This window comes from Athene cunicularia (genome assembly GCF_003259725.1).
Source record: "Athene cunicularia isolate RWA chromosome 1 unlocalized genomic scaffold, athCun1 chr1_part1, whole genome shotgun sequence".
Taxonomy (NCBI): Eukaryota; Metazoa; Chordata; class Aves; order Strigiformes; family Strigidae; genus Athene; species Athene cunicularia.
This window is the reverse complement of record NW_020799091.1, coordinates 80,954,262-80,979,845: the sequence shown is the minus strand read 5'-3', so window position 1 is coordinate 80,979,845 and position 25,584 is coordinate 80,954,262. Positions and strand designations below refer to the sequence as shown.

At 43.0% G+C, this 25,584-nt stretch overlaps 1 protein-coding gene across 1 annotated transcript; it reads right to left on the bottom strand.

Moving 5' to 3' along the window:
- Positions 1-21,662, bottom strand: GRPR (gastrin releasing peptide receptor). Its single transcript, XM_026851997.1, has 3 exons — positions 21,186-21,662; positions 4,021-4,372; positions 1-471 (listed from the first exon to the last, which is right to left on the bottom strand). The coding sequence occupies exons 1-3, from the start codon at positions 21,602-21,604 to the stop codon at positions 79-81; spliced, it is 1,164 nt and encodes a 387-aa protein (XP_026707798.1). The 5' UTR covers positions 21,605-21,662; the 3' UTR covers positions 1-78.
- Between the last annotated feature and the right edge of the window lie 3,922 nt (positions 21,663-25,584).

The following is a 25,584-nucleotide window of genomic DNA, read 5'->3' as shown; positions in this document are numbered from 1 at the left end:
GTGCTACTCACCATCCCCATGGAGCAAAACCAAAGAGCCGTGCTAAGTACATGATGTGGCAGTCCCTGACTGTGCCCTCTAGACATAGCCTTCGTGACAGATGTGGTTGCCGTTGATAAGGCTGAAGGTGGCCAGGGAATGGTTGGTGCTCTTGAGGGAGGTCATTCGTGTGGTGCTCCTGGCCATGCTCTGGGACCGGATGAGGAGGCGAGCTCTGCAGCAGAACAGCTGGTTGTTGAACTGTTTCCGAAAGCTCTTGCTGAGCAAGTAGAGAGCAAATGGGTTGACACAAGAGTTAGTGAATGCCAGGATCCGAGCGCAGAGGCTCGAAATGAAATGCAGCACTGAGGTGTCCACCTCTGAGTAGTGGTAGGACCGGTATAAATAGATAATGTGAGTGGGAAGCCAGCAGAAGGCAAAGAGGCACACAAAGACCAGTACTGTCCTGGCCAGGCGTTTACGGGATTCAATCTGGAAGCAGAATGAGAAACACAGTTTAGCAGCTATTCCTAGCTCAGACCAGTAGCTAACTATTTTTTCCAGTGCTGCAGCTCTGGGGCTAGTGCATGGCAGGCAGCATGGCCAGAGCAGGGCAACCTGGACTGCAGGTGAACCCTCCTTGTCTCTCCTCAATCCCCTTCCCCTAAAACCAAATAATTCTGAAAATTTATTATGTAAGGAAGTAGTCTTTCCTTTCCTGTTTAGAGATAATTCCAATGGCTTGTCACTCTAAAATCCCAGCTCAGGCAACAAAAGTGCAGACACCTGCATTAGTTATCCACCTGTAATATATACAATCATACATAATTTATATATGTTAACTCAGTATTATTACTAATATTATTATTAATTATGGGGTAGGTCTCTGGGATATTTCACAGATTCCAGAGGCAGGACCTTCTGCCTTGGGGCCATGTGGTATATGTACACAAAAGTGCTGCCAACAGCTCATGGCCCTGAGAGACCAAGTGCAGCACTCAGAGGCTGAAGGAGCCAGAGAAACCCAGAGAGGAAATTCTGCACTTGGAGAAACACAGAGGCAATGGTGAATTGGACCCATCAGCTGAAAAAGCTGGGGCCATGAGAAGACAGATGCGGGTGGCAAATACATAGATGACCACCTCTCTTAGCATAATTTGAGCTTTGTCAGGGAAAGGTGCTTTTACAGTGTCAGCTAGCACACAGTACAACCTTCATGCAGACAAGCCACTTGTTTTACTTACGTGTACAGGTTTGGAGTCAACCCAAAGGTATTGCTCAACAGAGGGGAGCTGAGGTAAACTCTACCTTGCATTTTGTCCACCAGTGCTGCATACTAAGATAACAATGGCATTGAAAAACACATCTTTCTTCCTAATGAAGACAAGAGCCATGATGGAGGTCACCCAAAAGGAGAGGACAGAGTTGCCCAGAAAGACCTGCTGAAATAAACTGCTCCCTGGGAGAGGTTGCGCAGCCAGATGATTGCAGTCATGGAAAGTCTAACACTGCTGACTTCTTGGGGCTTCATAATGTTCTCCTTTCTGATAACCCCTGCACCTCTTCCCAGGCACTCCTAGGGAATTTGTTGTCACCCACTCCCTGTATCTGAATATGACCTGAATGGTCTGAAGTTGTCCCCTGCCCTGCTGCCCTTGCTCCCGCGCTGGTGCAGCTGGGGTGCCTAGCCAGGCTCCCGGGATGATTCCCCATCCTCACTCCCCTTCCAAGCTGCACAGGTAAACTGGAAACTAAGCAGCTCACACAGGCTGGTTTTAGGACAGCTGCAAGCAGGGAGTAGGCAAAAGAGACCTGACAAAACCATTCTGACTTTATTTTGTACCCCTTTAACGGCACCAACTGAAAATCAGCCATTGAGCTTCAGAAGGATTGACATGTACCAGATGATAATGTCTCCAGAGAGCAGGCCGAAAATTAAATCCTTTGAGAATGGGTTCTCCTTGGCTAAACCATATATTCTTTTTAAATGTATCCTTAATTTGATATAGGGCTATTGAGGCCACATCTGCACTATAAAGAAAGGAAGCAACGCAATAAAGAAATCGATACCCGTTTTCTCAGATGGAGACCTATAGCTCCTGAATGCACTACAGGACAGGAATGATGGACTGATAGTGCTAGACTGCAGCCTTTTGCTTTCTTTAGAGCTCTCTCCCCAAAACTAAAGGGGGAAAGGGCTGCTTTTACTACTCACTTTATCATCACTAATCAAAACAGTCATCGAATCAGCAGAAAAATCGCCTGCAGGGGAAAAAGATTTCTGCACATTCAGAAGGGGAAAAGGAGGTTTTCAGGGATCACACATCACTTAATGGGCAGAAAACACAGCTTTCCAGCCTTGCTGTTTCACCTCAGCACCTGATGGATGTGTGAGATGATAGCATTAGGTCAGCTGAAGGTGGAGATGTCAGCTGGGTGCAATTATATGGACATTTGTTCAGCTGAAGAATGGCTTGTGTCAGTTTAGCTTAGGTTGAAGCACACCTCAGTTGAAAGGAAGAGAGGTAAGGTAAATAAGCTAGATATGTCAAGGTAAATAAATTGTTTAGAAACAAGTTATCCTGTTGTTATTTTCTTACTTGGACAACCTAAGGCTCACATGCGTTCAAATTTAAGCACTGACCTGAAATACCCAGTTGCTCATGCAGGATTTGGATTTCCTCCTGGAGGTGACTCTTTTTCTCTCCAGTTGCTTACAAAAGGAGCAGTCAAGAGGAAAGACTCTCCAGTTGAAAGGCTGGAGTTCATTTGGCCAAATCCTGGCTAAATCCCCTTACTTGGTTCAGGACTTGCACATTTTCAGCCATACATTTTCAGACAGAGAATGAAGCACTTGAAATACATGGGTCCCAGCTGAGCCAGTCCAACAGTGAGCTCTGTGGTGGGGTTGTTTGGGGAGTCTTATAAAAAAACACTCAAGAGTGACAGTAATAGAAGTAGCTCTGCTGTCAAGGGTACAAATGAAAGATTTAAAGACTCTATTATTCTGGAGAAAATGGCCTACTTACATAAATCAAAGACTGTCTTACGGTGAAACCTGAGGTTACCAGCTACTGGACCAGAAGAAGATTGACCAGTCTGACTTACTAGAGGGCAAGTAACGGGTGGACAGGTTATTCTGTCCAACACCACTCCCGCCTGGAGACAACAGAAGGAGAATTATAATGATGAAAGGGAAGAAACCAGGACTCTACTTTTCTCTTGAGACTTCACACTGCAAAGATCACACCATCCACCAGACATAAAACTTTGGTGCATCTGTGGGGACCCCACACTGTCGTGCTCTGTCCTCCTTCCTGGGGACTCTGTGCCCACCACCATCCTCCTCTGGTCTGCACTCCCCCAGTCCCTCCCTAGCCTGTACTGATTTCTCAGCACGGCACAGCACCAGCAGAGGACAGCTGAGGTCATGGCAAGCGCAGGAGCTGTCGCCACTCTCACAGAGCAGGTGCGCTCCTCCCGCCCTGACCGACCGACCGACTGGTACCCCTGGCCCTGGGGTGCCCTTGCAGAAGGGGCTTTCCTCACTCCCACTTCCCCGTTGCTGTGTCCCATTTGCTTTTCAGTACAGAGGACCAAATTACAGAGCTAGCATTTCCCTTTCTGTGAAAAGGGACTGCTTTGCAGAGCAAGGCTGTATTCAAGGTCCTCTCTCTGACAAAGCAACTTTGAGAAGTTTTGATTTTCTGCTGTGTCACCCCTCAGCTTTAATCTCCAAACACCAGCCCCAGATCTGCCTCTTTCCCTGCATCCTAGTCAATACCTTCCCAGGCTTTGGCATGTGTTTGCCATGGTAACCACCCTGCCAAAATCTCTGAACTTGGAAACAGGAGAAGATGCTTTAACTGTTTAGCCTGTGCCATGGCTTGTGTCAACCACTTAAATTCTTTTAGCTCACATTATATATTAAAATTAGCACAACAGATTGCAGTCTGTCCCAGTGTAAATTTCCCTGTATGTGCACTCTTCAGTCCCAGATTCACGGGGAATGTGGATTTTTGAAGAAAGTCAAGTCTCTACCTGTTTCCTCACATGCATGTTTCCTTCCACAGGGATGTTGTAAGCACTCCGGATCAAATTCTTAGCAATGAAATAATAATATACTGAAATGACAGATAGGGGAATGATATAAAAGATGAGAAATGATGCCATGGAGTGAATTTTGGGATGCAGCCCATCTGAATGTGGGTAAGGGGCACAGCTGATGAAGGTTTTATTAGTCCCTTTGTCATGGAAAGGGTGCAGATCCGAAAACACTGCTTCAGGGATAGCAAGCAACATTGATACGATCCAGATTATAGCAGCTCTCACACAAATCTTCATCAGTGCATGGGATGCTTGGATCTCCATCGGCCTTACTATAGCTTTATACCTAAAAAATAAAAAAGAGAGAAATAATTCATTGACCTCAACACCGGGGCATTTTATTCTTGCTTGTCCTTTCCATTTAGAAAACAAAACCAAAATTCCTCTACTCAAATTCAAAAAATTCAGGACTGAATTTTTTTCTGATGTTTTTGATTTCAATGTTTTCAATAGATTTCTCATTTTAAACCAGAGCCACCTGTCTTGTGTCCATTCATTTTCATGTGTATTGATTCTGAGTTCATTTAATTTGTAATCAACCCAACAAAGCATGGTGCTGCCTGACTTTGATATGTATGTACCCAAATAGCATTAATATAGGAAGTGCAATCATAGACTTCTCTCTGAAAGCAGTTTACACCCCTTCACAGAATAGTGTTGAAGGAAACTGAATGGAGGTTTTGCCACACATTTCATTTTGAGCTGTGAGTACACTGGCCTCCTGCAAGCCAAATCTTATGTTTTCTCAAGCTACAAAGAGAATGTTGCTCATTTTAATTGCTGTTTGGTGGTGCAGCTGGAAATTAACAGTTGTCCGTGACTCAGTGCAGCCAGGCTAAGTAGCCAGAGCTGCTAACTGACTTTCTCGAGGAAAAAATACTACTGCTTGCTATGCTAGATATGTAGAATACTTCTTTTGATTTGCAATTTTGTCTTTCATGATTTCAGCCTTTCAGAAAATTGCATTTTAAAATCGAAGAAAGTTAAGGAAGCAAACTTATTTGAACCTCATGCATGTAATGAGAGGATCATAAAACAGAAGAGCTTCATACCTGCTGGAGCCCTGCTTTGGAAGGAGTGTACACTCCAAGTAAATCATGATTCACATACGCATTTAAGGAACACAGTAGAAGGAAAAAAGATAATTAAGAAGGAATATCTTCATAAATTATTATTTAAAGGCTTCATAAATTATTATTTTAGGATTATTATCGTAACAATTACAATTAATTGGATGTTTCTTGTCGGATCTACCTCGAACTGCCCATGGCCCATTTGATCCCTCGGTCACTGTCAGCTCCCTGGGGACTTATTCTCCAAGATCTCCAGTTCCCCTTTATTCCAGCTATACAGCTGCAACAGCCAGACACAGTATTTTTCAGGCTTGCTTAGCACCTCTTTAATTTGCATTATGAAGGTGGGGATTAAGCGATGTCATACTACAAAGCACAATCTTCCAGTGCAAGATCATCATCTCAGGTGAAGAAAATCACAGCAGCTAAACAAATATGATGTTACAACTATTGCGGTAATAAAATGGAAAAGCTAGGCAGATTACTACAACAATGTAGCTGAAATAGCTCAATTTATAGCCTGATTCACCAGTTACAGATTACTGATGGAAACACTAGCTAACTGAACATCTTCAGTAAACCTGAAGGAAGATAAACGCAAAAGGAAATTAATTACATATCAACATATTAATAAATTTAGTTAATTCGAAGGTATTTCAGCAGGTGCTTATTGTATGCTTATCAACATGGCATGTTAGCATAATTATTTCAGGAATTATCTTACATAATATAGCCAGCTGAGAAAATATTTTCCAATATTAATTTCCAGTAACATGAATGCATTGAAGAATACAGAAAAAGAGAGATTTGGGTTTGTTTGTTTGTTTGGGGTTTTTTACCAACATTAATAGAATAGGGACAGTCAGAAAATGAATTCATTTTATTAGTACATGTTAATTAAAGATGGTATTTTCAAACAGTGTAATTTTGAAAGAACATAATTAGAAATGGCTTGGAATGCTGTCACTGATTATTAGGCATTTTAAAATTTATTTTTTAAAGCCTGCTAGAGAGCTAGAAAAGAAGATCTGGGAGATGGCTTGCTTGCAAGGGGCTCAGTGTAGACCCAGATCATGAGGTTGAAAGCACAAAAAGATAAACCAGAAAAAACAAAGCTAGAAACAGGTTTTGAAAATGTAAGATGTAGGAACACAGGTAGATATTTGCTTAAAAAGTCTGACAGTTGAATCAAATTCTTTTGCCGACTATCTGCACGACTTCTTTGATAGTGGGCTAATTTACTCAGAAATCTTCAGTGATCTATGTTATCCTCTGAGTATTATGCTTAATTGATCAGTATGGATCTGGTGGGAGTCTCCATTTCCAGTCACCTTGCCGATGAGTTGATGGGTCTCTCCCCAGCTTGTGCCTCAGCAGCTCTGCTTTCCCATGCCAGCTTGGGGTCGGGACAGCAGCTGCAGGGGCTGCTCTGAGTGTGCACAGAGGAGCACGCACGAGCGATCAGACCCCCGCCCTGGGCTGGGGCTTGGGCTCGGACACCACTGGAAGATTTGCACATGGCTGGTGCTCAGGGAGTGAAAAAGCTGCATCTTCTGGTTGGTTTCTGAGTGGGGTTCAGAAACTCCTTCATTCCTTTATTTTTTCACATCACTCTCCTGATAGCGTCAACCCTGGATTTTATCATTTATTTGACACTTCTTAAGAACTTGAGCAAGGTAGACCGGATTTGAGCAGCAGCTTGTCCTGTTTCTCATCATCTGTATTTCCAGCTTGTGTGTCAAATATTATTTCAAGCTTTCCACAGCTTTGTCCTCTGCAACTCCTTTTTCAAAAAGTTAGCCTGAGGCACATAGCTTTCCCATCTTTAACACCCAGCATTTGAATAACCCAATCCTCATTGAAGGGGATGGTGATATGCCTATATAGGTCAGTGAGGCCATGGACCTAGGTGGCTAGTCAAGTAAACCCTCATCCAAGTGTCTTACAACAGCATTATTTTTAACCCATTCAATAGCACAGTCTCTGAGAGTACATGGATGCTCAGCTTATCTGCAGTAGATGTAGACATGGCCCTGGATTTATCACCTCTCCTGCTCTCACATTCAGTCTCTAATTGTTGTTCGATACCAATTTTTTTCAACTGAACTCCATTCCTGACCCACTTTCAAAGATATTTTCAAAAAAGATTAAAAAACAGAGGTATGATTCATGCCCTACAACAAAGGCCAAAACTTAAAAAGAAAAATATGCCTTCTGAAGATTCAGCTGAATAAAAAATGTTACAGTTAAGAACTTGTGTCAACTCCAGTCTCTCTCCCGTTGTCAAATGGCTGGGATGAAAATGACTGGGTTGCCAGTCTGATAGGAAATATGAAAGAGACACTGACCTTTACTACTGCTCAGTCCTTGAACAACTTTGTTCCCACTGTGCTTGTGAAGCAGCAACCTGTCTTGTGCACAGTAGCTACCAACGACCTTCTGGCCAGTGATCACTGGATGCCAGTGATCTCTGTGTCTAGCAGTCTCATTCAAAGAAGCCTGCACAAAGAAATTACACGTGGGGCTATCTTAACTGCAATTATCATAATCACAGTTCATGAGGTACTGTGAGGATTCACCCTGTAGGGCAATCTTCCCCTTCACCAGCCACAGTGACTCCAGTGCCATCCCTCTTCTCAAGGTCAGTCTCCAGGCCTCTAAGAGGAGCCTGGTGAGATGGTTGCTTCAATCCAGAATACCATAATTCGGTAATATATAACGCAGGATCACTTCTTAACCTAATCCCCAAAATTCACTGGGGAATGGTAGGAGCTCACGAAGAGTGCACCTCTCGTGCTCACTGAGTAGTTGTTTCTCACAACAGAAACTACTGAAATGACCATAAACCTCTAAAATGTGACACACGCAAGGTTTTTCTGTGGTAAATACTTTTCCCACTGAGGTTAATATGCCAGGGAAACTGGAAAACTGTGTCATTATCCTTGTGTTAATAATAATGTAACTAATGATAACACCACCTAATGTACTCTAAAACTTCGACTATGCAAACATTGGTTAATACCGTACACTTAGCCCTAAAGCTGCAACTTCAAATATAAACACAGAAGTAGCTTTATCATGAGAAAGACAGTTACAGTTACACTCTCCAAAGTCACAGATCAAAATAAGGCCCCAAATGAATGTCAGAGTTTCCTAGATGCGGTTTCTCTGCTGGTGCAAAATATTAGAGCCACCTTTGTGCTCCTCTGCTTAGCCAAGAAAATATGCACCAGCTGAAGTATAAACAGACTTTGCCCTCAAAGCTATATTGCCTATGAGTTCCTAAGCATAGAGATATGAAGGGTTGAAATTTTGTTCTCACACTGGAGAAAGGACCTTATTCCTAAGGCAGCAGCCCCAGCACATCCCTCGTGTTTTTTTTGCTGTCACCTTCATCTACTTATTTGTGCCTGCTACAACAGCCACAAAAATTAAATTAAAACAACTAAAGCATGTGGAAAAAATCAGATGCTTCCCCTGGATTTTAATTTAATTTAGCTCCATATATCTCACTGTCTGTTGGTTTGTTTTTTTTAGGGAGGTAACTTTATGTTGTTTGGGGAAGCTGGCATTGTAGGCAGCCTTAGCTTCCTTTCCTCTCTTATATTTGATTTGTATTAATGCCTTTCCCCCTTCTGTTATGTCAGCAATTAAAACTAATGTAGATGGCCCATACAACAGCCCTCGTTGTATATCTGGTAGCTACAGGTTGCAAAAAAAGAGACAGGCTTTTCTAATCTGAGAGATACCACCTTCTGCAGCCTCTTTACAAGTGGTAGGTCAGTAGGCCTTAATTTCAACCAAAATAGTTTGTGTCCTCTAATATCTGCAGTTGCTGCCAGTGGCAATGGAAATGAAACATCATTCCCTCATGTCAGTGAAGGCAGCTGGTTACACAGGTAGGTGGCTGTTGGAGATGATACTGGTGTCCAAATATGACAGCAAGGATTGTATAGCAACTATGTGTCAGCCACTGCATCACTCTCATCTATTGAATCTGACTTAATAAGAGGTGGTAAGTTGCTTTCATAACTCTTTCTTCCTTTTTTCAGCAGTAGGAGTGTAGTAAGAGAAAATGGCTGAAAGAGGCTATACCACAAGAGTACTGCCCTTTTTTAACACAGTCCTTCCAAGCATGCCTATCTTCCTGCAGCTGAACCTCATGCTTGCAAGAAATATAAGAGAAAAAAAAAATCCTCCCCATCCTTTCTACAGGTAAATGGGACACTGTCCCTCCAAAATGAATTTGCAGGAGTACTTGAGTTTCGGGGAAAGTTTCCTCCAAATAGTATCATCCGTTACGATGTCCTAGACTGTTTAGAGAAAAAGATCCTGGGCCTCACTCCTGCATTTGTGTAATGGTTTAAAAAAGCAAGTGCATTAAAACCTGTTCAAACAAAATTTCAGAAGTCTTGCCTGTCTTTGTTTCATTACCAATCCTGCTGCTTAGACTGCATCAGGCTGGCAGAAAGATTTGCCATATTGTCACTTTCTGTTTTTTCTCTGAAGTGAAAAATCCACTTACAAACTTTTGAATCTGTTTAAACTGAGCTCTGTTTTGAGATGTTCAGCTAATGTGAACCTGAAACTTAAATAAAAATGCAGGGATTAGTTGGAATGGATTGATGTCTTACAAAAATAGCCATGTAAACTACTACGAAGTGAAAACGCTTGAGTTTTTTCCTAGAAAATGAGCTCCTGAAATTCCCACAAATTCCTGTTGTAATGATGAAAGAACTGCCTCTCTGTCAGCACATCCTCATATTTCTTCTGTTCCCACCTGTAACTGAACGAAGGAGAAAAGAAGTGCAATTCACAGTTCCTTTGATCCTCAGTCATCTGTTCCCATTTGTAAGCTTAATGCACACACATTGATGTGGTCTTGGCCCATGAGTAGACTGAACGAAAACCTTCTCATTAAAATTTTGTAATTATGTTCTACTAGTATCGCATTATTGTTTTGTCCACATAATATGAAGGACTGGCTCAATTACCATGCAAAAAAAGCCTCAAGCAACAGAGAAAAGATGATACACAAAACCTGCATAAATTAAGCACTTGGAGCCTTGTTGAGTGTGAAGCTCCACTTGGAAAGCAAAGAAAAAGTCTTACTAAATATCTGAAGAAATTTATGAGAAATGCAATGCCCCAAACTTTCTTTGTTGTTTCCACCATGAATGTTATGAATATTCATAACTGAAGACAATTCAATAAATCCACAAAATTGCTAGACTGTCCAACCCATCCAACAATATATTCTGGGTCTATCCGCTTTCTGCATACTTAGTTAAGATTATCATTATCATGCATGATTCTTGGGTGAACATCTGTTATTAAAATCTTTATTTTACTAAATTGCATATGAGCATGAAGACATATCTAATGGGCTAGTCTTACATACATTGGCAAGTACTGCCTACGTTCTCTTTTTATTAATTAACATTTAAATGAAAAGAAAAAGGAGTCATTGATGAAAGTGGCACAGTTGTCACTTTTTGCAGCGTGTGTTCAAATTTTGGTCTGTATACCTGCATGCTGCTATATCATCCTGGGATTTGGACAAATGGGAATTTCAGTCTGTGAATGACTAAGGTCAAAATTGAGACAGTGTGTTCTAGAGACCATTGAATTTTACAACACATTAACGAAGGAGAGCTTAAATAGTTACCATATGATAGCAAATGTGCTATTCATAATCATGACCATGGAGAGCATAAAATATTTCAGAAATTAACTAACTCTACATATGGAAAACAATGGATGTAAAGGTTACTGCAGGAAATAGTGGGAGTCCCATGGATGATGCTTTCCTTATCAGAAAAGACCCACTTTGCACCTTTGGTATTTATTGCCTGTAGGCGATCCTCAGCCAAGTCTCTGAATGAAACCCTGGCCCCAGGTCAAAGATTTCAGTGGGACCAGCCTCACAGTTTGTCCCAGTCCTTGCAAATGGATGTGAGAGCTGCTCTCTGAAGGAGGGGCGGGATCCATTCCTTTAAAAACATCCTTTGACTTCAGTACCAGTGTGTTCCCCCACACAGCCAATGCCCCAGGTCCTCAGCACCTACTAATCACTGTGCACATCCGTACATGCTCAGCAGAGGGATGTGCCTGCTCACGCTGCGTGACACCAGATCACATGCCAGTGGAGCAGCTTGCTGGTGCTGGCGTTGCAATGTGGTGTGTGTCCGTAGCAGTGCTGGGAGCGCTGGCATTGGCACCTGGACCAACAGGCATGGAAAGGAGCAAGCCCCTGTGATGCTTTCCATCCAAGGCTTTGCTATCTCAGCCCAAGACTCCAGGGTTGTCAGTGGCATGGGAGTGGGGCTCTGCGTGCCTGAGGACTGAACTCTTAGCAGGGCAAGTAAAGCTGGGGCCTCAGATATGAACCCCTTGTCTCACTAGAGAATCAACCTTATTTCTCCTGGAAGTACAACCTCTGGTGCATAAACCCAGCATTACTGGGTAACCTAAACACATGGCATAATTGTTGGATCACTCACAGAGCCAGTCATAGAAATTCATTGGAGTTTCTAAAAATGGTAGTTTCTCAACCCCAAAAGTCCTGTCTGTGGTGTGCAATAAAAAAATATTGTACCTTGTTCTGACAGAAAGAGTTCATCACTGCCTTAAAAATTAGCAGTTTCCTAAGCTATAGTAGCCGTGGTGTTCATATCTTAATTTTGTGGAAAGAGAATAAAAAGATAGATATAGATTAGATACCGATCTAGATCTAGATATAGATACACACACACACACACACACACACACACACACACATGGTACTTTAGAGCAGCAGGTTTCCTAAAGTTAAAAGCAGCTGTCAGATCAACTGATTGGGAATATAAATGTAAAGGGGGCAATGCTAACTATACATTAGTAGCTGATTCCAAGTCTCCCCCCTTGTCTCCCCCACCTTGTCCTGGAAAAATGGTGCAGGGCAAAAAGCTGCTCTGAATGAGAGAAAATGAGGAGTCATGCTAAAACCTCAAAGAAGTAATTAAAAAAATCAATATACAACAGATGGGAAAAAAAGCAAAAGTAAATGACAGCAAATATCAGAGTTTAAAATTGTCCGTGACTGATAAGGGAAGCTGGAGGAGCCAACAAATTATCAAAGGTCGCTGTGTAACAGAAAAATGTGCATTTTTAAATACATCAGGAACAAAAACAATCAGTAAGGTATAGATGTAAATGGTGAAAATATAAACAATGATGAGACAAGGTGAAAAGCAATGACTAGATATTTGTCTTTGAGACCAAATGTGGAGGAGGTATCTATACCATGCAGTGCTACAGACGTAGCAGAAAACCTGTCAGCTGTATTAAACAACTGGTGTTAATTTTTTTACAGATCTTGAAAAGTGGAGAAATTCTGCAGAAGTGGAGAACTGGCTCCAAAGTTGTGAAGTTCAGAAAGCTGGAAGGTGTGACCAAGGAAAGTGCAAGTATTTGGGTTGCCCAAGGCCAGCTGTAGATAGAATAACGGAGAGGTTAATCCTACTACAGACAATAATTAATGTAAGTCTGTCTTGTTTAATGCATGGCAGATTTAGTATTTTTTTTTATATTGCCATGACATTATAGGTGATATAAAAAGGGTGTGGGCCATGCTGGCGTACAAGGGAGGCCCAGCCTGCATGGGCACGTTGGCATGGGTGACCATGCATGTAGATATGCACACATGTGTGTCAGGGCACATGTGGTCCTCCCTCCCATATTCACACCCTTGAAATCCCTGCCCCTCTCCCATGGAACAAGGATTAAAATGAACAGTCCTGGACTGGGAGTTGGGGCCATTCCAGGTGGGGACTTTGAGCCCCATGGCATCCCCAGCAGGTTCTCAAATATGCCTGTAAAAGGTAGCAGTGTATGGAGCCATTTCTAGTCTGAGTCCTAGGAACCTGCTCTAGCTGCACTTATTTATTGTGTATTGGCTGCCTTGAGCAGGCTATGAAACTTTTGCTGGGAAAGTTTGCAGATGGCACAGTGGCTGACCAAACTGTAAAAGTATTATAGAGTAATTGGGATAAATGGCCATAGTCTAACAGAAGCCATTTTAACTCAGGCAGGTGTAAAATCATGTATCTAGGACCCAAGTGAGCAGATTATGCCAAAAAAATTAACAATCTGTCAAGGAAAGAGGAGCCCAGGAGAAGATATTAGAGCATCTCTTCTGCACCTGACAAAATGAGATATCCTGTGCCATTCTCACCATGTCATGGCTTTGGTGTAAGCAGTACCTGAGCTGGCTAGTATAAAGCTAAGTCAGTTATATGATGCTTAAGTCCTTTCTGTGGCTTCAGTAAACATCCGTGTCACAAGTGACAATCACTTCCATATCAACTTTCAGCTGCATCTTGGAGCTGAACAATCTAGTGCTATCCTTGACTGCTCTTATCATAGAATCCCAGAATGCTTTGGGTGGAGAAGACCTTTAAAGGTCATCTAGTCCAACCACCCTGCAATGAACAGGGACGCCTTCCGCTAGACCAGGTTGCTCAAAGCCCCATCCAGCCTGGCTTCAAACACTTCCAGTGATGGGGCATCCACAAATTCTCTGGGCAACCTGTTCCACTGTATCACCACCCTCATTGTAAAAATTTTCTTCTTTATGTCCAACCTAACCCTACCCTTTTTCAGTTTAAAACCATTGCCCCTCATCCTGTCACTGCAGGCCTTGGTATAAAGTTCCTCTCTGTCTTTCTCATATGCCCCTTCAGGTATTGAAAGGCCACAGAAAGGTCTCCCCAAAGCCTTCCCTTCTCCAGGTTGAACCTCAACTCTCTCAGCCTTTCAGTTATGCTCTTAATTTATTATTACATTATTATAATTTACTTATTAGTTTATTATTAGATTATTAATATAAATAATAATAATTATTTGATTATTATGCAGTGGCTAGAGGTCAGACAAATTACAATTTGAGATGTGACATAAGTTCTAAGCAGGGAGGATAACAGGATGCTGGAGACACGAGGGGCACAGGGTGATATGTGCACCTTTACTCCGAATACTCAGAAAGTTGCTTTGTGTCACCAAAAAGATCTGTTTTAATCCAAATCCTATGAGGTATTAACCAGCTTCTGTGCACAGGTGCAGGCAAGAAATACTGCTAAACTGGATGACTAGTGCATTTGGTGCTAGTCTAGCATCTGCATCTCTGGTTCTCCCAGGTCATTCAATCGTCTGTGTCTAAATCTTACGCTTTAGGGCTGTCTGCAGGTGTGAAGAAACAGTTCTTCCTCTCAGGGTGACGTGGTACTGTTTTCTGTCCAGCCTTCCCACAGAGCTTCAGAGACATTGTAGCCAGAGGGCAGGCAAGGACAGGATGGGCAGAGCTCTCCCATCGATGCTCCATAGTATTCTGCAGTCTGGTTAAACTGATCACTAGCCTGGCCATCAGGAGGGTGGCTTGCTGCAAGGGACTCCAGCTATCTTTCTCTAGAGTACAGCAATTATCTTGTTGCTTAGATGCCTTCTGGTGCCTCAGCATTGCGAGGAGCCCAGGCACGGTCCTTGTTTTCTGCCCCAGGGCACGGGCTGGTCTTCTGGGCACCGAAATTCCCTGCTCCACCTGAGGTCATATACAACAGGCGGTGGGGGGGGGAATCGAAGAGCGCGCTATGGGCAGGAGCTCTCATGGCCCGTGGTGTCCGACATGGTATGGGGTGAGGTGGACGTGTGGGTGCGGAACTGGTGAGAAATAAGATGAGGGGACTCCGCAAGGCTAGCGGTGGAGTCTCTTTTCAAAATAAAAGGAAAACAGGTTATTTGAAAGAGCTGTCTGTGAGCAAAGCAGCTACTGAATGTTTCACTGCATATACAGGACAGTCTTCTTTTTCAGCTCAACTCCCTTCTACTTTTGTCAGCCAGGCTGTTGTCCACATCTGAACACCAAGTAGTAATACATGAACTGATGGGACCACCGTGAGCTTGCCTCCCTGCAGCGATGGTGATGCCCCAGCCCACTGCCTTCTGTCTGACACACAGCCAGCAAATTCTTCGTGGCCAGTTGCTCTCCTTATTAACGGTGTGTACAGCGCCTTGTACCACGAGACCATGACAACTGATTGGGGTTTTTAGGTTTTACTGAAATGTAAACAATAGGTAATCCAACTTTTCTTCCTTTTGATTGCTTAAATATTGACAGTCTCCAGCACATTAGCACTGACTCTAACCCTGAATTTGCACGCCAGTCCCACTGATATAAATGGAAGCTCTTATGTTCCTGATTATAGAAGTGCATCTATTGTGCTTTTGCCATCTGCTCCTGCTAATCAAGATATTCAGAAAGTTTGTGCTATTTGATCCGTTTCTCTTGGTGCAGACAGATCTAGGGCTGAGGAAACTAGAGCTAAAATCAAGGGTTCTAAGAGTGTTTACATCATATTGACACAGCAACACAGGATCTAAGACTGTCCATCAGCTGATACATGTATCTCTCGCTGCACATACCCTGTGCCATCAGCGCAGGTAGACCAGCAGCAGCACGGACATCGTGCTAGCAGCAAGGGTTGAGGAGGAGCTGCCCAGTGCTTCAGTGGGAGGGAAGGCTTTGAGCTGGAGTTCGGAGCTCCTCTGGTTTTCTTCCCTGGCTTGGAAGGACCAGTGTTCTGGCTGAGGTCACGTCAGTGAATCCTAAATGGGGGTATCACTCTACAAACTTGCATCAACTGAACTAGAGGCTTTCTCCACCACCCTCTCAAAACCTTCCTGAGGCTGCACAGTAAATCACAGCACAAGTAAATTTTTCCAAAATACTGTCTTAGTGACCTGAAGAGATTTCATGAATGCTGTGACTAGACTGCTCAGAATAAATTCATAACCACTATGGACCTGACACTTTACAACTGATGGTACTAAAAAAAAAAAAAGTGTCACTGCAAATCAACTAAATGGAAATCTGGTTTGGCTTTCCATAGGGCAGCACACTTCCTTCAATCCTCTTGTGGAGACATAATTGAGTGATTGTAAAATAAAACAAATGAACTGATGTGTAGATATTACTCCTCCTCAGGTATTGTACGTAATAGTAATAGGGACTGGAGACATCCAAATCACAGAGGAGTCCACTAAACAAAGATTTTTGAATATTTAAAAGTATCTTTCTAGAAATTCTGGATTTGTTTCTTTCCTTTCACCACTGCTTTTCTGGGAGAATGTCATTTGAAGTTTTTATTTCTTAGATAAACGAACTGTCATGAGTTCAGAGGAACATCAGAATTTGTGGCTGTGACCCACTTCAAGGGACCCAGTGCAGCTGGAAGCACTGCAGTATCCCTGCACCCATCCCGGCACCCAAGCACTAAGGTCAACATTTCTAAAGCTTATGTCCTCATTTCAGGTCTCCCACATGACTGCAATTCCTGCTGTCTGCAGCTGATCTTGCCAAGGTAAGCCCCCTAACCTCACCCACAATGTCACCCCATGTGTCTCACTACACTGTCACTCCCTTCCACCACAGGCCAGCAGGCAGCTCTGGCTGGCAGGCATTGCTGCAGTTTTCCAGTGCTAAAATCCAGATAATCCAAGGTGTTTAAAGTGAAGATGCTGCTTGTAAACTCCAATTACGCTTCACACTTACTCTGCTGTGTGCTTGTAAAAACAGCATTACTTCAGGAAGGCTTCACTGCATGAGCACCAGGGCATTTCGATTTTTCACTATGTCAGCAAAACAGTGGGGAAGCATGATCAGTGCTTGACAGCTTGGGTAATTCAAATGCAAATGTATAAACCCTGTCAGTCATGGGAGAAACAGTCAAATAAAGACATCTCCCATGACAAGGGCAATTAAATGGGCTGCTTTTCCTCCTACTGTGCAAAGATTTTCCTTAATTTCCTGTCACTGGCTGAGCTAGCCTTGGCTTTTCTGCCTGAGCCAGTGGCCCAGGTGCCACCGCTCTCACAGGCGCCTCTATACCCCTTCCCTTGCACCCAAGAGGAGGAGGGCAGGCCAGCCGATGAACCCAAATTTCCTCTTTGCTGGGATTTGCTGAGCAACAACTGAAGAAATCCGCTGCCTCGACAGAGCAGAGCAGCAGAGCAGACAGATGTCCTTCCCCTGCCAACCCCATTTACAGTCCCAAACCACACAAACACGCATACACACGGACGGACTGCTTGTTTCCTTGCTCTTGTATACTCAGCCCTGGCGCCTTATCGCTCATGGAGGGTGGCTGTAAGCACACCACAGGCCTTAACGCTTTCCTGTCTGCTCTGCATATTTGCCAAGCTCACAGGAGAACAGGTCTCACCCACAGCTCCCACTGCTCCTGCAATGCAGCTAGACAGATGCAAGCACCCTGCAGCCAGCGGAGTCGTCCCACTAATATTGTTAACTCTTTTTTGCCCTTTCTTGCACTCTCTCTCAAAGAATCTACCTTTAGCCTGATGTGATCTCATGACCGTACACAGAGCCAGCCTAAGCACCTGGGGATACTTTGGCTATGCCCTACCTAACTAAACCTGTGTCTGCATCCAGAGCACCTTGAAGTCTGGGAGGCTCTCACTGCAGGAAAAGCTGAAATCACTGGTTTGTCCCTCTGTTTCTCCTTGAAAAAAGTTTGCAAGTGAGCAGTTGGTTCTGTGGACAACCACTAGGCTTTGGCGGGTCAAACCACTGAGCAGCTTTAGGTGCTCTGTGTTGGAAGAAGGCCCTCAGCTGAGTGTTTGCAGTCACCAGCAGATGATAGATTCAGTATTATTAACCCTGCCTAACATATGAGAAAGTGGAAATGGAAAGAAAAGTTGTACCCTTGTGCCCATAATGTGGGCTGTGCCATCTATTAAAACTGGGCCCCTTGTTTTCAGAAGGTGAACCAAAGCAACCAAGATGATTTGTACAATTGTAGTAACATGCAGCGTATGTACCGCGCTGTCATGTACTGTATCTGCCCATCACTCCTACCCACTGCCTTTCATACTGTGTTTCAATAGTCACATCTTTGGAAATGACCCTGTTATATCACACTCAAATGCTTTCCTTTAGACAGCAGATTTCTGCCTCCTACGATGCCAGGTCTCTCTAGGCATCACCACAATACCTTTGGTAATGTCAGCAGTTGTTCCCACTTGCTTTTGTCAATGGAAGGACACTGGAACTGAAGTGTTTTTTTGGTTTTGTTTTTTTTTTTTCAGGAGATGAACTATATACAAAGGGTCTGTGGTGCACTGACAAATCTTCCTTTCCTTGGAAGGAAGTGCTATGTGGTGCTTCTCATAACAGATGGTTTAGGATGTTTTTTCTCTCCCATGGTCTATGGCTTTGATTCATGAGAACAGGGACATCCACATGCCTCATGTGAACATCTCAGGTAGGGTTCACATCACTGAACATTAGCCATCTCAGATATGGGCATCTAATCTGTGCTAAGCAGGAAGGCTTCCTCTACACCCAAGGAAACAGATAGGTACCTTGACATAGTGATTTATCCTGTCTCCTCTGGAGGCATCTCTTTCAATGGACTAGGGGACACCTTGCTGACTATCCTGCAGTGTCTCCTTACATCAGACAGCAAAAGCCAAGAGAGATGAGCTTGGGTTTTGCTGTCTGAGTGCCTTTACCTGCTGGATTCCCGAGTCCTTGTGTTACCCTGGTCTCACCACCATGACTCTGTCTTCTGCAGGTGTTTCCCTGCAGGGCTGAGCTGCTGCTCATCCTTCATGCAATGCCACATCTGACCTCAGAAATGGCTGTCTATGGAACCACCTCAGGTACCAGAATCAGCATCTCCCTGCTCCAGGGGCCACAGCAGGGTGTTTGGCTGCCAGTCCCTTCACAGACCCAGGCAGGCATCACTATGCTGGTCACAGTCAACTTGCATCTTGGAAGTTTTCCCTGTACCTTCTAAGTTTACTTTCCTAATGATTCTGACATGATTGATACTGGGGCCTAGAGTTCAGGCTGACAGTTTTAAGGAAATGAAAACAGACTAATAGGCTATGACCTGACAAAAATCTTTGAGCTGACTGTATTATTTTGTAACAAAATTATGCCAGCACTGCTGTTGATACACCAAATCAGAAACTTCAGCAAGCATAATAAATAAGGGTCATTTGTGGTTCAATTAACAGGATTTAAAATTCATAGATCTAATAAAGGTAAAAGTTTTGTTACTATCTTCTTCTGCAGTGGACGGAGGTGCATTAGAAGAGGGTAAAATGATCCCTTGGAAATGGGAACAAAGTCTTCTCCCACATGCATGATTGTCTCCCTTATTGACAAGTGGCACTGAGAAGTGTGATAATGTTTGATCACCGGTGTAGTGTGATGGTTAACAGGATCCAGATAAAGCTGAAGTTCAGTATTTAAAGTCACCAAACCCCAAGCTTGCCACAGCTGCTGTTTTCCATTCTGTTTGTTCACTTCAGGCAAAAAACGCTATTGACGAGCTACTCAGTAAAAGCATTTGTAATGTTTACTTTATGTGGCACATGATCAGATAGCAATGAATCCAACGTAATAGTCTTTATGATGCATTTTTCTTTTCCTGACAGTCCTTAAAACAACTTACGTTACAGCTTTGGAAAGATGAGTTTCCTGGAGAGATACTTATTTTTTTGCCTAACATTTTCTTCAGAGGAAGCAGTGGGGATCCAGCCACCATGTGAAACTCAGGAGTAAAAGTGTAGGTGATCCTTTAACAGGGGATTAGTGAAGTTTTCCTATTTTCCCAACACTTTTAGAGCAAATTGCTTGAAGACTTTTGTCTACACATAGGCCTGTTTGCCATCTACTATTGGAGCAGACAGTGCTATTTTTATATGTATACCAACATGGAGGAGTTAATAAACATATTGACAATTTTGTCTCTGAAACACTATGGAGTCATCTGCTTTCAATGAGAACACATACTGTATATTGAAATATGTGTATAAACTACCTTGAAAACTGAACAAAAACAGTCTGATGGTTTGAAGTAGGTTGGGAGGGGAGACACAGAGTGGTGTGCAAGAGACTACATAAAGCAAACCCAGTTTAATTTCTTTGTGACCAAGAAATACAATCTCCAGGTCTTCTTTGAGCAAAAGAAAACTGAAATAATTTTTCTCATTGGAAATCTTAATACTTCTGTGAGATTTTATAAATTTAGCATGGTGATAATCTTTAATCTCTCTCTGAAGCATCCAAACTAGAAACAAAATATCCTGGTTTCTCTGATGCACATAGGAGTTTCTGTAAAAGCCAACAGTCTAATAAATACTTAAAACCATTCCAGAAAGGTAGGCTTCATCCTTCTAAATAGCATTAAAATTAAAATGTCTTTTGAATTTAAATCTGAATGTTCCGAGACAGTTTTCCAAAGCTTCACAGAAATGTAAAATAGAGCTGGCTTACTGGAAGCATATAATTTGTTAACAGAAAACTTGTTTTCACATATTTTAAAATAGCATCGCTATTACATGTTATTTTTACCAAGCATTATTGGAAGACAAAGTTTCTGAACCAACAGCACGCATCAGTTTTGATTGGATAAGAGGCAAATGGTTTGATCAAGGGAAATATACTGGCTGCAGCAAACCAGGATTCCTGGCTTCAGGCATCCTTATTTGAATATTTGGAACATATTTCATGAAATATTGCTTCACATGTAATTGGCCTTAAGGAAGCAAGCCACTAGAAAGGATTGATTCTAACTGCACTTTAAATTGCTGCTCCAGCGCCTTCACACTCCTTGAAATATAGATCAATTATCTTTTTGGCAAATATGAATGTGCTATCTTTTAGCAGAGCTTCATTAATGGCATTTTGTCTCTCTGGTTGTTAGTTTGATCTTGTTTTTCTTTTAATTAAGCTAGACTATTAGCTAAACTGTACAAACATTTAGTTCAGCCTAGAAAAAGTTCAGTCTGCATCCTCCTCAAGTAGCATGCTCACAATCACCAGAAATTAAGTGAAATTGCGCTTTTTCCCTCATTAGATTAAAAATATACCTGTTATGTGAAAATATGCATTTGTAATCATGAATTTTATGGAGTCACAATTATGCAGGCTTCTTTTCAAGGCTACAGTAGCCAGCTTACCTGTCAGCTGAGAGAGCAGTGAGAGTAAAGACTGACACCCCTACAGAGGTGAGCTGTATGAAGGGGATAAGTTTGCATCCAGTTCTGCCGAACAGCCACTCGTCAGCAAGGTACCTGCTGGCATCCACGGGCACACAAGTCACCAAAAGCAGCAGATCTCCCAGAGCCAAACTGGAGATGAACAAATTAGGGACATTTCTCATGGACTTCACAGTACAGAAGATCTTAATTAGAGTGATATTGCCAATAAGGCCTATCAAAATGATGATCCCATAGATTGTGGGGATGGCATAGAGGAACGCTGGGTAGAACCAGTTGTCGCTGAGGAGGGAAAGGTTTGCACTCTGGTTGACAGAGATGTTGTAGAGAATGAAGTTATCTGTTTCTAAGTCTAGCAGAAGGCACTCTCCAGATGCCATTGTCCTACTTCGCTCTTCTCAGAAGACAACTTTCTTCTTCGAAAATCCCAAAATAAATATTTTGCTTTAATTTCGCTGCTGCTTGCTGGTTTTAAACAGTCAGAAGAGTTTAAGAGTCACTTTGTGACACATCTTGACAATAAACAAAAAGCAACTGCAGCCTGCTCAACAGGACTGTTTCCATAAGGTGAAAGAACACCTTGTAGCATAGTTTGAATCCTGAAAACTGCCTTTTCCTCATTGACTTGGCTCAGCTGTTAGGTATTCCTCAGGTCTGGAAGGCCGTTTATCAAATTCAAAGACCAGTGAGTGGGAGGCATTTTCAAAATCGAGGCGTGTTAAATTCTCAGCTTCAGGTCTGCTGAGCAGAACCGAGTCCGAAACAAGGGAATTACAAACAGCAAGAACTTTTGGTAGTTGCTGCCGCGCTGCATTGCCAATCTCTCCCGGCTTTCAGCACCTGCACTCACCAGCTGGATTTAAAGCGAGGGAAAAAAAAAACGGGGCTCCGCCGACGGCTCGGATCCTATAGGCAGGATCTTCTGGACGTCAATTCTTCCCCTGCTTCCCCCGATGAGAGCAGGCTCGCCTCAGAGGCTGCGGCGACCGCGGGGGAGCCGCGGGCGAGCGCCGGGGAATGCCAGCCACCTGCTGGCCACTCTCCTCATTGCCCGGCTGCAGGGGAGAGTCAAATCCACACCTACATCACCGGTAACTTGGGGGAGGGGGAAAAAAAAAAAAAAAAAAAAAAAAAAAAAGAAGAAAAAAAAAGTTTTTTTCAAACTGCAAATAACGTGATCAGGAAAGCAATCACACCTTCTTTAATAAGAGCACACATACTTTGTTTGCACTCCAAGTATTCAATTGTTCCAATGAAAGAGAATGATGATATGAAGCCAAAGTCATCCCCCAGGGCAAATGAATTGAATAAAGCTAATTAAGATAAAATCAACATTATAGTTAAGGTAGGCAAATGAGTATTGGCACTATGCACCTGCAGTTAACCAGGGAAGCCTGAACTTTGCATGGTTTTTGTTAATGTTTTAATTTGGAGGTAACAGTAACGAGGGACAAAGTTTGCTGTTCAGTGCAATCATTTCTATTTATGAGGTACCCATCATACTGTCATCTACAGGTAAGGCATGTTTAGACACAGCAGAGAGAAACTTGCTTGGCTTATAAATCTGAAAATGCTCTTTGTTAGAGCTTAATTAAGGTATAACTATTACTGATGACTTACTGCTATATAACAGGCTACTTATGATTATATACGAGGACTTTCTGGACTGCAGAGAAATACAATTAATTTGGAAACTAGCCTGCAGAATTAAATGAAACTGCAATTCACATTTCCCCTTGCGGCTGCTCATTTTTGCAGGCAAAAGAAGGTTTTACCAACAGCTAGAATTACTTGCAAGAGAGGGGGGAGGTGAATTAAATCAGGCATAATGTTTGATCATTGGTTTCTAGATAAAGGAAGCATTTCAGGACATGATCTGAAAAATCTCCAGGTCCTCCAAAGCCATGTCCCAGGGTGGGATTTTGAGGGGGAGACTTCAGTAGCTGTTTCAATGCCTATTTCTTGTGACCTGGGTCAGTGTTTTCAGCTTCTTTGCCGCTGTTCACTCTAAGTCAACAAAGGACTTATGTGTACCCTTAACTTCAAATAGGGTTACTTACATAGTTTTTTCAAGCCAGACACCCAGGAGCATGCTGTGCTGAGGTCGAAGGAACAGAGGAGAGCCAAATTTTCTAGTGTTTCTTTCGGACAAAAACCTGCTTTTAAAAATAGACCTGAGGTTGCCCCTGTTAAAAGCAGAGGACACAGAGCTACTGTGCACGATTTGATCAGGGTGCACAGGCGAAAGCACTTTGGTGGGTCAGGGTCAGCTTGGTGCAAGGTTTCCTGGTTGGGTAGAGGCCAGCCAGAGCTGGTGCTGCGTTTGGCACAGCAGGATGTACTGAAGGCACAGAGAGGCTGCTCTGTATGGAGAGACTGCTTCTGGAGCCACTGAGGCAGCCCAGCCACACTGCGCAGTGGGACACCTCTCACAGAACTTTCCCCAGGATATTTGGAAAGTCTGGTCAGAGGGGCTGCATGACAAAGCGACACACGTTTCCCCCTCTTTGCTTTCTGGCTTTGGGATAAAGTGGAAAGGGCATTTCTGGAAGTGAGAGGAAGATGTGGGAGTAGCCACTCAGTGTAGCCCTTGATGGATCCCTGTGCCCAGCAGTTGGGTCAGCAGTTGGCAGAGACCTGCTCTGAGTAGGAGGTGGGACAGAGACCTCCTATGGTCCCTTCCTCTTCAAATGACTCTGGGATTTGTAAACCTATCACTTAGAGACATAACAGCTCTAGCTCTCATCATGAGTCTTTATTCTTCCAGATGGACAACAAAACAGTCTGTTTGCCAAAAATCCTCTAATAGAACCACCGAGTCCTCATTCATCACTGTTTAAACTCTTCTACACTGAAATCTCTCATTCCATTACATAGCAAACAATGAAGGTTGAGCAAAGTGAAGAAAGGGAAGTAATGCTGGAAACTACTTCTTAGCTTCCAGCAGACAGTGGTGTTGATCACTTGTTTTTTGAGGTGAGTATAGGCAGATACCATGTCCCAGGTGTCTCCATCAGTAAGAAAGGGACTCTCATGACCCCTGGGAGGATTCCCTTCACCTTCACCCTTGCAAGGCTGTTATTTTGTTCCAGGAAACACTTCATCTACAGCTACAACTTTCTAATTTTTGGTTTTCACAAACTCAGGCTTCAGGTTTTAGGACAACCTCTTTTGGCCACAGAGAATGAGATACTGAAAAGACAAATGCAGAATAGGAAAAAAAACCCCAAAACCAACAAACACCCCCACACACACACACACACCACACACCCCCCACCCCCCTGATTCTGTGAAGCTTGAAACTTACTTTAGAGTATAAAAATATTCATTATTTATGTCAGATGTAATAGACTGTTTCAGGGCACGTGACTACTATCAGCATGAAGGACACAGGTTTTATTTACAATTGCCTAGCCTGCAGACATTCCCAGAAGTAACTTAGAAATGTTGAGGATGTTTCCCAGAGATGGTTTTGTCTTGTCATAAATTGCAGATGAGAGGTTTTGTTTATTATAAATGGTGTACCTTTTTCATCATGTCACTCTAGCATTTATCTTCCTTGAGCAGGCAAAATGTCTGGGCATTTATATGAGCATAGCCACCTCTGCATAGTGTTCATTTCAAGCTCTCAAGCCTCTCTCCAAAGGAAGGTAAACATCAATACCCATATTTCACTAGTAGAGTAACCTTCATGCACACAAAAAAGGAGTGGTGACTGGCACAAAGTTACTTAACAGGCTGTTGGCGGGGTTGTGAATAGAATAATGCAGGTCTCCGGAGCCTGGTCCTGCATTATAATGGTTTTCTGTTGGACAATGAGAGATTCCACAGATACTTTCAATAAATGCTTTTTTTCAGCTTTCAACCTTTATCCAACCTCTAAATGACAGCTGCAAAGAGATGATCTTCTTACTCCTTAATTGTGCACAGTGGGGGAGATTTGTAAAAGAGCTCGATGGTTAAAATTTTCAAAAGCAGTTAAATCTATTTGAAAGGTAATGAAAGTTAGGCTCCTACACTGATCATGAGCTTACCGCCCAGAAACAGAGCCAGAGTTTCACATAAATGCAGTCTGCATTGAGAAAAGCACACGAGGAATCATTTTTCAAAGGCACTTGGAGAGCTGCAGCTGCCACAGTGACAGCTACAGGCAGATTTTCAAAGAGCCCAAACATCCAGTGTACTGAGGTCTTTTGAAAGACTCTGACCATTTATTCTGCATACCCAAATGGACTTCTTTTGAAAATCTAGTGCAATGGGGGATTTCTGACCCCCGGTGAGGTCCCATGGGAGATGACCTGGTGATGGAAGCTGGAGGATGCTTCTGCGTCCACCTGCAGACCCAGAGTCTGGCCAAGGC

Coding starts and splice junctions, on each gene's coding strand:
- GRPR (XM_026851997.1), bottom strand. CDS start 21,604: ATGGCATCTGGAGAGTGCCTTCTGCTAGACTTAGAAACAGATAACTTC. Junction 4,373..21,185: donor ACTGCTCTCTCAGCTGACAG/GTAAGCTGGCTA, acceptor TTTATTTTTTAG/GTATAAAGCTATAGTAAGGC. Junction 472..4,020: donor ACATGCATGTGAGGAAACAG/GTAGAGACTTGA, acceptor TTCTGCTTCCAG/ATTGAATCCCGTAAACGCCT.